The 14,362-nt window shown below is 50.1% G+C and overlaps 1 protein-coding gene across 2 annotated transcripts in view; it reads right to left on the minus strand.

The window, feature by feature from the left end:
• LOC124151049 (short-chain dehydrogenase/reductase family 42E member 1-like) overlaps nucleotides 1-14,362 on the minus strand; it is a 314,896-nt gene that overhangs the window by 3,215 nt on the left and 297,319 nt on the right. For both annotated transcript variants that reach the window (XM_048400730.1, XM_046523340.2), the window contains 2 exons: nucleotides 3,824-3,887; nucleotides 3,536-3,609 (listed from right to left, as the gene is read on the minus strand). In XM_048400730.1, coding sequence (XP_048256687.1) covers nucleotides 3,536-3,609; nucleotides 3,824-3,887 — 138 coding nt within the window. The remainder of the gene's footprint in view (nucleotides 1-3,535; nucleotides 3,610-3,823; nucleotides 3,888-14,362) is intronic.

The following is a 14,362-nucleotide window of genomic DNA, read 5'->3' on the forward strand; positions in this document are numbered from 1 at the left end:
TCCATCTACTCACTCCAACCCCCATCTACCACTCCACCATCCATCTACCACTCCACCATCCATCTACTCACTCCACCATCCATCTACTCACTCCACCATCCATCTACTCACTCCACCATCCATCTACCACTCCACCATCCATCTACCGCTCCACCCCCCATCTACCACTCCACCGCCCATCTACCACTCCACCATCCATCTACCACTCCACCCCCCATCTACCACTCCACCGCCCATCTACCACTCCACCACCCATCTACCACTCCACCCCCCATCTACCACTCCACCACCCATCTACCACTCCACCCCCCATCTACTCACTCCACCACCCGTCTACCACTCCACCGCCCATCTACCACTCCACCACCCATCTACCACTCCAACCCCCATCTACCACTCCACCACCCATCTACCACTCCACCATCCATCTACCACTCCACCCCCCATCTACCCACTCCACCACCCATCTACCACTCCACCATCCATCTACTCACTCCACCACCCATCTACCACTCCAGCACCCATCTACCCACTCCACCACCCATCTACCACTCCAACCCCCATCTACCCACTCCACCACCCATCTACCCACTCCACCACCCATCTACCCACTCCACCGCCCATCTACCACTCCACCACCCGTCTAGCACTCCACCACCCATCTACCCACTCCACCGCCCATCTACCACTCCACCATCCATCTACTCACTCCACCATCCATCTACTCACTCCACCACCCATCTACCACTCCACCACCCATCTACCCACTCCACCATCCATCTACCAACCGACCACTCCACCACCCATCTACCACTCCACCACCCATCTACCACTCCACCACCCGTCTACCACTCCACCACCCATCTACCACTCCACCACCCATCTACCACTCCACCACCCATCTACCACTCCACCACCCATCTACCCACTCCACCATCCATCTACCAATCTACCACCCATCTACCACTCCAACCCCCATCTACCACTCCACCACCCGTCTAGCACTCCACCACCCATCTACCCACTCCACCACCCATCTACCCACTCCACCACCCATCTACCACTCCAACCCCCATCTACTCACTCCACCACCCATCTACCACTCCACCACCCATCTACCCACTCCACCACCCATCTACTCACTCCACCGCCCATCTACCACTCCACCACCCGTCTACCACTCCACCATCCATCTACCCACTCCACCACCCATCTACCACTCCACCATCCATCTACCCACTCCACCACCCATCTACCACTCCACCACCCATCTACCCACTCCACCGCCCATCTACCACTCCACCGCCCGTCTACCACTCCACCACCCATCTACCACTCCGCCGCCCATCTACCACTCCACCACCCATCTACCACTCCACCACCCATCTACCACTCCGCCGCCCATCTACCACTCCACCACCCATCTACCACTCCACCACCCGTCTACCACTCCACCGCCCATCTACCACTCCACCACCCGTCTACCACTCCACCGCCCATCTACCACTCCACCGCCCGTCTACCACTCCACCACCCGTCTACCACTCCACCGCCCATCTACCACTCCACCACCCGTCTACCACTCCACCACCCATCTACCACTCCACCGCCCATCTACCACTCCACCCCCCGTCTACCACTCCACCACCCATCTACCCACTCCACCATCCATCTACTCACTCCAACCCCCATCTACCACTCCACCACCCGTCTACCACTCCACCGCCCATCTACCACTCCACCGCCCGTCTACCACTCCACCACCCGTCTACCACTCCACCGCCCATCTACCACTCCACCACCCGTCTACCACTCCACCACCCATCTACCACTCCACCGCCCATCTACCCACTCCACCACCCATCTACCACTCCACCGCCCATCTACCACTCCACCCCCCGTCTACCACTCCACCACCCATCTACCCACTCCACCATCCATCTACTCACTCCACCCCCCATCTACCACTCCACCACCCATCTACCCACTCCACCATCCATCTACTCACTCCAACCCCCATCTACCACTCCACCATCCATCTACCACTCCACCATCCATCTACTCACTCCACCATCCATCTACTCACTCCACCATCCATCTACTCACTCCACCATCCATCTACCACTCCACCATCCATCTACCGCTCCACCCCCCATCTACCACTCCACCGCCCATCTACCACTCCACCATCCATCTACCACTCCACCCCCCATCTACCACTCCACCGCCCATCTACCACTCCACCACCCATCTACCACTCCACCCCCCATCTACCACTCCACCACCCATCTACCACTCCACCCCCCATCTACTCACTCCACCACCCGTCTACCACTCCACCGCCCATCTACCACTCCACCACCCATCTACCACTCCAACCCCCATCTACCACTCCACCACCCATCTACCACTCCACCATCCATCTACCACTCCACCCCCCATCTACCCACTCCACCACCCATCTACCACTCCACCATCCATCTACTCACTCCACCACCCATCTACCACTCCAGCACCCATCTACCCACTCCACCACCCATCTACCACTCCAACCCCCATCTACCCACTCCACCACCCATCTACCCACTCCACCACCCATCTACCCACTCCACCGCCCATCTACCACTCCACCACCCGTCTAGCACTCCACCACCCATCTACCCACTCCACCGCCCATCTACCACTCCACCATCCATCTACTCACTCCACCATCCATCTACTCACTCCACCACCCATCTACCACTCCACCACCCATCTACCCACTCCACCATCCATCTACCAACCTACCACTCCACCACCCATCTACCACTCCACCACCCATCTACCACTCCACCACCCGTCTACCACTCCACCACCCATCTACCACTCCACCACCCATCTACCACTCCACCACCCATCTACCACTCCACCACCCATCTACCACTCCACCACCCGTCTACCACTCCACCACCCATCTACCACTCCACCACCCATCTACCACTCCACCACCCATCTACCACTCCACCACCCATCTACCCACTCCACCATCCATCTACCAATCTACCACTCCACCACCCATCTACCACTCCAACCCCCATCTACCACTCCACCACCCGTCTAGCACTCCACCACCCATCTACCCACTCCACCACCCATCTACCCACTCCACCACCCATCTACCACTCCAACCCCCATCTACTCACTCCACCACCCATCTACCACTCCACCACCCATCTACCCACTCCACCACCCATCTACTCACTCCACCGCCCATCTACCACTCCACCACCCGTCTACCACTCCACCATCCATCTACCACTCCACCATCCATCTACCCACTCCACCACCCATCTACCACTCCACTACCCATCTACCCACTCCACCATCCATCTACCACTCCACCACCCATCTACCACTCCACCACCCATCTACCACTCCACTACCCATCTACCACGCCACCACCTATCTACCACTCCACCACCCTTCCAACCACTCCACCACCCGTCCAACCACTCCACCACCCTTCTACCACTCCACCACCCATCTACCCACTCACCTCTGTCCTTGTCAGCAAGGGCTGGAAGTTGTAGATGCGGCCGATGACAGAATGGACAATTTCTGTTATGAAAGCTGCAACACAGAAAATGGATCTTTGGAAGTGATCCTGTCTTCAAGCCAAGTTAGTTCTGTACAGCACACACTACACACGTGACACAGCATGCACTTTAACAAACATTATGTCATTGTCTAAACATACTGATAATGTGCTTTCATGACATAAGAAAAAGAGTATATATATTTCATCACTATGGAAACATTGTGAGCTTGTTGTCTGCCTACGTACCGAAGTAAAACACCGGGAGGAGTGGAAGGTTTACTGTTGGGTACCGGTAGCCCAGACCTTCGATCTGCAAGGAAAGTATCAGTCTGAATGTCTGAACAGCAAGCACAATTGTCCCCCCTTGTGTCACTCAGGGACAAGTCATCCGTTTGTGGCCATTTTATCAACTTGGTTTTTTAGCATTGCCCAAAAAGATACCATGGTCAACTTTTTAGCCGTTTACAAACACTTGTTATTGAAAGGTGAATCAATGGTACCTTTGGCATAGTCTTAGATACAATGTATCAACCATAAAACACAGAATGTTGATAAAGGAAAGATTCTTTGACCACAATACAATCTGATTGGTTGGTTGTATTTTCACACATAACATTGATCAACAGGTCTTCGAGCAGGCGATGTAAGGAGGCAAGTGTTGATGACTGTAGCACTCCATGTCAGCTACATCTTCATCAAACACTGCACATGTGAGTACTCAGGCGATGACAGGAGGGTCCGAATGGGGGTGTGTCGGTCACTTGGCACTTTTTGAGTCATGTTATTATAGTCTGTAAACCCCATCAAGACCCTCAGAATTGAAAGAGTGAGGAAGTTTGGGGGTTTGGAAACACCAGCTCTGACCAGATACAAATGGCTGCCATGTAAGTAGAAGTATGACATTCCTCAAAGACTAAACATTTGTATTTTTTGACCAAATAACGCTCTATGTTGTTCTTTGTTCAATAATGGTTTGTATATCAAAACAAGAATGATGATTGTTGGTCCTTCAATAAAATGGTACCATCAAATCTTGGCCACTGATGAAATTGAGATATTTCCACATGTATGATGGAATATGGGCATGCTGCTGTTGACTAAATACAAGTAATAAAACCTCATGTACAATTTGTCTGCAACAATTATAGAGCAGCATTAGTCAGATTTCCACACCTAAAGTATGACATCACACACCAAGGATAAGGTTGAGTCTACCAAGGACATGGTCTAGTCTTTCCAGGACATGGTCAAGTCTACCTAGGACAAGGTCGAGTCACCCAGGGAAAGGTCGAATCTACCCAGGACATCGTCAAGTCTACCTGGGGCAAGGTCTTCCCAGCACAAGGTCGTGTCTACCCAGGACAAGGTCGAGTCTACCCGGGAAAAACCAGCCCCATCACCCAACCTCATCAGATCAGACTTCTTACATAACAACCAACATAGGCGTGACATTCACCTCCAACAAGGTACTTAGAAACATCTTACACGCCAACGGTAAAGGTCCCATCCAGTCCACCCTAAACCCAAGGACGTGTGTGTACGAGATGTCAACTGCAGACACAAATACATTGGAGAGACTTCACGCCTCATAGCCACCAGAATAAAAGAACACAATATCCCTTTTGAAAAATCTGACATGAAATTTGTCCTTTCGGAACAAAAATCCTGACCACCATGTTTCCTGAAAATGTTTTGTTGAATCAAGTTGATGTGGTCTGATCTGGGCAGATTTATTATTCAAAACCTAAAGGAGGAGCCGCCATGACCCTGGACATGCAGTTTACTTGTCATAAGGCCATCCTACGGGAGTACTTGTTTCAGCAGCTGACTGTTGAGGTATGACACAAACAGCACAACCTCGAGTGTATCTGGGATATGCATGTCTGTGTGTCAGACCCACTCCATTGATGGAGCTTGACAAGTGTTTGAAGAGAGTAGAAATACACAGTAGTGAGAATTTCAATGATTTTCCAAACTACTACAGTAAAGGAGACAGATTACTATTTTCTAAAAACAGAACTAGCTTAGCCTGTTGTGTCAGGGGATTTTAGGGGAGATTTTATTCACATCACTGATCATGCCTTGTAGGACGTGTTGGCAAGTGTGCAGATGTTGCTTTAGGTTATGGGGACATTTGAACACTAAAACAAAGACACAATGATAGCAATAATCTAGCGACCAGTGGTTGATAGCATGAGACAATGACATACAATCTGCCACGTCACAGAGCCTGACCACCCAATTCCCACCTATTCAGCACTTGACATGCACGAAGTACAGCAACCTGTCTGACAAGGAATCCACAGAAGGATAGATGAAGTTTTGCAAAACATGAAATATGAGAGATATGAACTGTCATGCCAGGTCAAAAGACAACAAAATCTACCATATTTCAACAAACATTCTACATTCAAAATATTATCAATCAGAACAAAGTCATGAATAACCTAGGTAATAACAGGCCTGGACATCTTCCATACAGACTGGATCTGGACCTGTGAGCTGAATGTCACACCACGGTGAAGCATCAGGTGCAGTAACAATGTGCAGTCTTTCACGCAGCATCACTGGTCAAACAGTATTAGTCTTGTCAAATTCACCAGTCACACATCATGTGTAGATTATACGAATGCTTCACTCAGATAACAAGAGGCCCATAGGGCTTGTATCACACACCTGGATATTTACGCAATCATGACAAAATATACATTTGCATTGTGCATGTATATAATACTGCAAATATTTCATAATTTTGACTCTGTCAGCATTTAAAAGGGGTGGATGGCATGGATGTTATGATCCAGGATCTAAGTTTCCAGATGTGGGGGTTTCAGCCCCTCCATTTCACCAATTTGAATCCCCACCATTGGAGAATGCTTCCAACTAAATATGGTTGATATCTATCTCCAAGTTCCAGAGAAGAAGTCGTTTACAGCAATAATGCCAAATTACCCCTATTTCGACCCGCCCCTCAGCCCCTTGGGGGATGATCAGCCCTTCCATTTGTACAATTTTGAATTCTCACCACCGGAGAATGCCTCTAACCATATATGGTTGATATCTATCTTAGTTCAAGAGAAGAAGTCGTTTAAAGCAATAACTCCAAATTACCCCTATTTGGCCCCACCCCTCAGCCTCTTGGGGGGTCAGCCCCACCATTTGTAAAATTTTGAATCCTCACCACCGGAGAATGCTTCCAAACCAATATGGTTGATATCTATGGAAGAATTCGTTAAAAGCATTACTGCAGTATCAGGAATGAATCACTGGGCTCCCTTTTATTATATTTTAATTAAGACAACTGAACAACTGTTTTTTCTGTACGATATGTTCATTTCAGAGACTAGATGTTAGTGTACCAAATTACGACTATTTGGCCCCGGCTCTCAGTCCCCTGGGGGGTCAGCCCCAATATTTGTACAATTTGAATCCCCACCACCTAGGGATGCTTCCAGTCAAATTTTGTTAGTTTCCAATTAGTGGTTCAGAAGAAGAAGTCGTTGAAAAAATGGCTGTGACATAAGCTCACCTTGGTCCGGGTGACCAGAGAGTGACCAGGCCGGTGAGTGACCAGACTAGTGAGTGACCAGACCAGTAAGTGACCAGACCAGTGAGTGACCAGACCAGTAAGTGACCAGACCAGTGAGTGACCAGACCAGTAAGTGACCAGACCGGTGAGTGACCAACCAGACCGGTGAGTGACCAGACCTGTGAGTGACCAACCAGACCGGTGAGTGACCAGACCAGTGAGTGACAAGACCGGTGAGTGAGTGAGTATGGTTTTACACCGCTTTTAGCAATATTCCAGCAATATCACGGCGGGGGACACCAGAAATGGGCTTCAAACATTGTACCCATGTCGGGAATCGAACCCGGGTCTTCGGCATGACGAGCTAACGCTTTAACCACTAGGCTACCCGACCGCCCCGACAAGACCGGTGAGTGACCAGACCGGTAAGTGACCAACGAGACCGGTGAGTGACCAGACAAGTGAGTGACCTGACCAGTGAGTGACCAGACCAGTGAGTGACCTGACCAGTGAGTGACCAGACCGGTGAGTGACCAGACCAGTGAGTGACCTGACCGGTGAGTGACCAGACCGGTGAGTGACCAGACCAGTGAGTGACCTGACCGGTGAGTGACCAGACCGGTGAGTGACCAGACAAGTGAGTGACCAGACCGGTGAGTGACCAGACCGGTGAGTGACCAGACCGGTGAGTGACCAGACCGGTGAGTGACCTGACCGGTGAGTGACCAGACCAGTGAGTGACCAGACCAGTGAGTGACCTGACCAGTGAGTGACCAACGAGACCGGTGAGTGACCAGACCAGTGAGTGACCTGACCAGTGAGTGACCAGACCAGTGAGTGACCTGACCAGTGAGTGACCAGACCAGTGAGTGACCAGACCAGTGAGTGACCAGGCCGGTGAGTGACCAGACCGGTGAGTGACCAGACCGGTGAGTGACCAGACCGGTGAGTGACCAGACCAGTGAGTGACCTGACCAGTGAGTGACCAGACCAGTGAGTGACCTGACCAGTGAGTGACCAGACCAGTGAGTGACCAACGAGACCGGTGAGTGACCAGACCAGTGAGTGACCTGACCAGTGAGTGACCAGACCAGTGAGTGACCTGACCAGTGAGTGACCAGACCGGTGAGTGACCAGACCAGTGAGTGACCTGACCAGTGAGTGACCAGACCGGTGAGTGACCAGACCAGTGAGTGACCTGACCGGTGAGTGACCAGACCGGTGAGTGACCAGACAAGTGAGTGACCAGACCGGTGAGTGACCAGACCGGTGAGTGACCAGACCGGTGAGTGACCAGACCGGTGAGTGACCTGACCGGTGAGTGACCAGACCAGTGAGTGACCAGACCAGTGAGTGACCTGACCGGTGAGTGACCAGGCCGGTGAGTGACCAGACCGGTGAGTGACCAGACCGGTGAGTGACCAGACCGGTGAGTGACCAGACCAGTGAGTGACCTGACCGGTGAGTGACCAGACCGGTGAGTGACCAGACCGGTGAGTGACCAGACCAGTGAGTGACCTGACCGGTGAGTGACCAGGCCGATGAGTGACCAGACCGGTGAGTGACCAGACCGGTGAGTGACCTGACCGGTGAGTGACCAGGCCGGTGAGTGACCTGACCGGTGAGTGACCAGACCGGTGAGTGACCAGACCGGTGAGTGACCAGCCAGACCAGTGAGTGACCAGACCAGTAAGTGACCAACGAGACCGGTGAGTGACCTGACAAGTGAGTGACCAAACCGGTGAGTGACCAGACCGGTGAGTGACCAGACCTGGGAGTGACCAGACCGGTGAGTGACCTGACCAGTGAGAGACCAGACCAGCGAGTGACCTGACCAGCAAGTGACCAGACCAGCGAGTGACCAGACCAGTGAGAGACCAGACCGGTGAGTGACCAGACCTGTGAGAGACCAGACCAGTGAGTGACCAGACCAGCGAGTGACCAGACTGGTGAGAGACCAGACCTGTGAGAGACCAGACCAGTGAGAGACCTGACCTGTGAGAGACCAGACCAGACCAGTGAGTGACCAGACCGGGGAGTGACCAGACTGGTGAGAGACCTGGCCAGTGAGGTGAGGTGAGGTGAAATTGGGTTTAACGTCGCGTCCAAGATTATTGCACTTATATAGCGACGTGCATGCACGTGTATGTGTGTGTGTGGCTGCTTGTACTAGTCCGGACTGATGCCGATTTATAGTGCTAGCTCACTGAGATACCATGCCGCAGTTTAACATGAATACCTCACTCAGACACAGTATACTGACTCCGAGCCGACCAGTCCTTGTTTTAGCCCCTTAATGCCGAGCGCCAGACAGGGTAACAACAAGTACAATCTTTTAACGTCTTTTTGTATGACGCGGCCCGGGATCGAACCCCTGACCTTCCGCTCTCCGGGCGGACGCTCTACCACAAGACCACGGAGGCGGTCTGGCCAGTGAGAGACCAGACCAGTGAGTGACCAGACCGGTGAGTGACCTGACCAGTGAGAGACCAGACCAGCGAGTGACCTGACCAGCAAGTGACCAGACCAGCGAGTGACCAGACCAGTGAGAGACCAGACCAGCGAGTGACCTGACCAGCAAGTGACCAGACCAGCGAGTGACCAGACCAGCGAGTGACCAGACTGGTGAGAGACCAGACCTGTGAGAGACCAGACCAGTGAGAGACCTGACCTGTGAGAGACCAGACCAATGAGTGACCAGACCGGGGAGTGACCAGACTGGTGAGAGACCTGGCCAGTGAGAGACCAGACCGGTGAGTGACCAGACCGGGGACTGACCAGACCGGTGAGAGACCAGACCTGTGAGAGACCAGACCAGTGAGAGACCCGACCTGTGAGAGACCAGACCAGCGAGTGACCAGACTTGTGAGTGACCAGACCAGTGAGAGACCAGGCCTGTGAGAGACCAGACCAGTGAGTGACTAGACCAGCGAGTGACCAGACTGGTAAGAGACCAGACCTGTGAGAGACCAGACCAGTGAGAGACCTGACCTGTGAGAGACCAGACCAGTGAGTGACCAGACCGGGGAGTGACCAGACTGGTGAGAGACCAGACCTGTGAGAGACCAGACCAGTGAGAGACCTGACCTGTGAGAGACCAGACCAGCGAGTGACCAGACTGGTGAGAGACCTGACCTGTGAGAGACCAGACCAGTGAGTGACCAGACTGGTGAGAGACCAGACCTTTGAGAGACCAGACCAGTGAGTGACCAGACCAGCGAGTGACCAGACTGGTGAGAGACCAGAACTGTGAGAGACCAGACCAGTGAGAGACCTGACCTGTGAGAGACCAGACCAGTGAGTGACCAGACCGGGGAGTGACCAGACTGGTGAGAGACCAGACCTGTGAGAGACCAGACCAGTGAGAGACCTGACCTGTGAGAGACCAGACCAGTGAGTGACCAGACCGGGGAGTGACCAGACCGGTGAGTGACCTGACCAGTGAGAGACCAGACCAGCGAGTGACCTGACCAGCAAGTGACCAGACCAGCGAGTGACCAGACCAGTGAGAGACCAGACCGGTGAGTGACCAGACCTGTGAGAGACCAGACCAGCGAGTGACCAGACCAGTGAGTGACCAGACTGGTGAGAGACCAGACCTGTGAGAGACCAGACCAGTGAGAGACCTGACCTGTGAGAGACCAGACCAGACCAGTGAGTGACCAGACCGGGGAGTGACCAGACTGGTGAGAGACCTGGCCAGTGAGAGACCAGACCAGTGAGTGACCAGACCGGGGAGTGACCAGACCGGTGAGTGACCTGACCAGCAAGTGACCAGACCATTGAGAGACCAGACCTGTGAGAGACAAGACCAGTGAGTGACCAAACCAGCGAGTGACCTGACCAGCAAGTGACCAGACCATTGAGAGACCAGACCTGTGAGAGACAAGACCGGGGAGTGACCAGACCAGCGAGTGACCTGACCAGTGAATGGTCACTGTGCTATTATAATTTTCTGTAATCACTCAACTGTCGGCAAGGACATACAGTGTGGCTTCTGTAAGTATGATGTTGATGTATGCTATTTAGAACACTTAGATCCATGTCAGACCAATATGTATCTTCTCATTCGGACTAGCCTCCCTGTTTCAATCACGTCCCCTGACGGACCACTTTCTGGCATGATCATCCCATCCTTTCTCTGCCAGTTTCCTTGATAACAGCAAACAGTCATAGAAAGAAAAATGATGAAAACAAGAGTTCTCTCCCTTACACCATACACGTCTTTAACTACATTCAAGCTGTGCATATCAATCTATGATATTTAGTGTTATGAGGAATTCAACATCATCCACAGATCCCCAGAACCTCTGTACTGTGACATACTTCCTACAATATCCAGACATTTACAAAACTAGTGAAACCCTTACTTCCTCTATGGTGCTGACAAACCAAGAATCATAATTAGGGGATATCTGTGATATGGATCCACGGTCATAAGACTCCGGCGCCCTAAGAGATGCAACTATGCACATTGGCATCTTTGATCTTAGGCCCATCTGTGACCTACACAAGGTTTTGGAAAGGTATAATTTTGACCTTAATTCTTAATTTATCCTCAGATGTCTCAACATCCTATGCAGGGGCACATTCCAGTAAAGCTCAAACAACTTTACTTAACTCAAAAGGAGTACCAACAAGCCTCTACGTAGTCCAAGTTTCAAAGACCTATATTGAACACTAACTCTATACACTAGGACCAATTCCATAGTCTAGTGGATAGACCATCTGCCCAGAGAATGTAAGGTCGGGGTTCGATCCCAAACTGCATTATACCAAAAGACATTCAAAGATGGTACTTGTTACCCTGCTGACACTCAGGGGATAAAACAAGGCCTGGTTGGCTCGGATTCAGTATACTCTGTCTGTGTGGGGGATTTACTGGCACTATATAAGTGGCATCAGTCCACACACACCTCAATGCATGGCCACCATCTGTTGTACACCCCAGTAAGTAATCTTTGTCGTAAATTAATGGATAGGCATTACTTAGAAGTTGATGGATGACAAGGTAGACACAATTTTATGGATAACAACTTCTTTAATACTGTGAAAAGCGATGTTTTGGTATAGATCCTTATACTGTTGTCAAGCAAGACCGAATGAGGGACTTAGTACAGAATATATATAGTAGGTAGAGGATTAACAACAACAACAATTGCATACATGAGTATCTTTGTTGTAGCTGGTACGAAGGACTGTTACATGACACAAGTTGTCCGGTCACTGTAATCTATTTCCCACGAGATGGAGTAATCACCTAAAGTAAACTATGAACATTGATCTTGTAGTAAGCCATGGTGTGAGAACCTCCCAGTGTGTGTGTGTTTCCAATGACAAGACGTGACCTATCCCAGCAACCCACGGGCGGACATTTGTTTTGCTCTAATTTTCCCATTTAAAAAATATACGTCAATACCTGTTATAGGAATTCTTGAAATCAGGAACAGAAAATAAAATTGATTTTTTTTCCCCTTCAGAACGCAGCTATTGAGACTCGGAGTATATAACCATAGTAAATCCGTGAATAACAATGTTGTATGATTATGTCATCTCCTGCGTTATTGAATGTGACAAGTATTAAACTAATACAAGCCTGGCAACTGGCTTTCATTACATCACATACACTGATCCTGAAATTGAGGGTGGCAGCTCAAAATCAGAATATGATCAGCGGCCAGGTTTCTGGGACAGGACAAAGATGCATCTCATCTGAGACACAGTGCATTGTGTGAGTGAATACAGGTGAGAATGGTGTTATGCCGCTTTTAGCAAAAGTCAAACAATGTCATGGGGAAGCCAAGGAAGGATCTCCCAGGGTGGACCCATGTTAGGAATCGAACCCTGGTCCACTGAGCCATGCTGTAACCTCAAGGATGATTTGCAGTGGGGTAGCTTAGTGGTGTAAGTGTTCACTCATCATGCCGAAAGCTCGGGTTCGTTTCCCTACATGAGTCAACGTGAGAAGCCCATTTCTAGTGTCCCCCTGCTTGATATTTCTGGAATATTGCTAAAGCTGTATAAAACCATACTCACTCACTGTATAGCTGACCTTAACCTTGGAGATACCAAAAATCGACTTCCCATGTTGAACCAATGTTTGGAATCGAAACCATGCCTCTTGGTCTGGACAACCAACACAAAGAGGTAGACTTATTTGTTTTGATTGGACAACATTGACCATGAACATATACATTCATACATACAGAGTCTCTGTATCGAGAGCAAAAGGTTGGGGGCCTGACCCCCTTGACATGTCATACCAAAAGACATTAAAAGATGGTACTTGTTGTTACCCTGCCTGGCACACGGCATTAGGGGGATGAAACAAGGACTGGTCGGCTCGGAGTTGTGTGTTGGGTATCCATGTTTCACTGCAGAAACATATCTCAGTGAGCTAGGAAAATACAGCAAAGATGACTAAGATGATAGTAACCATAATACTTCAATATAGACTCTTTACACTCTTAGTGCTAAGATGGTTGTAACTCCAGTACTTAAACATAGACTCGTGACATTCTTAGCTCTTCATGGAATGGGGCTCTTGGCAGTACAATAAACACTATATTTTTTCAGTAATGACACAAATCAGCCTTCGAAATTAGTTTTTTTAAAGACTGGTCCACATATATTACCATACCTCCAGGACAGAATGATGAGATCTGATTGGTCCACGTGATTTTGATAAAATCGGTGTATCCTGCCTGGGAGGGAAATAAGTTTCTCAGAAGGTGAATAAATCTCTTATACCCCGCCATGAACAAGACAGGCTGCACATGGAATTCCGAGTCAATGAACATTACCTGAAATAGCACAAGCTAACCTCAGCTCATTCGAACAGCTGTTTCTATCAGTTTTGAATTTTTTTGCAATGGCAGTTTAACATAAGATTGTTGTAGCAGTATCACTTAGGGTAAATATTGTTTCATGTGTCCCCCATTAGATTCATACCACTTGGTTCCGTGGCATAAACCTAACGTGGGATGAGTACCCCTCACGATAATCCTACAACTTATACTTCACTGGTCCTCAGCAGGTGTAGCTCGTCCTTTACTATGTTTACATTTTCTATCAGTTTTATTCAATTCCAATTTGTAGCAAAATTGAAGCTTTGAGAGCTGGTTCAGAATTATAGCCCCAAATGCTAGTCAATGACTACCATCATTGTGTTTTTCCTTGTCCTCAGAACAATTTAGAAGTCTCGGGCAAATGGAATAGCCTGAATTTCGCGGGCTGCACATAATTCTCTTTTGTAA

The sequence above is a fragment of the Haliotis rufescens genome, unplaced genomic scaffold (genome assembly GCF_023055435.1).
Source record: "Haliotis rufescens isolate VD_foot unplaced genomic scaffold, xgHalRufe1.0.p SCAF_20, whole genome shotgun sequence".
In the NCBI taxonomy this organism is placed as follows: domain Eukaryota; kingdom Metazoa; phylum Mollusca; class Gastropoda; order Lepetellida; family Haliotidae; genus Haliotis; species Haliotis rufescens.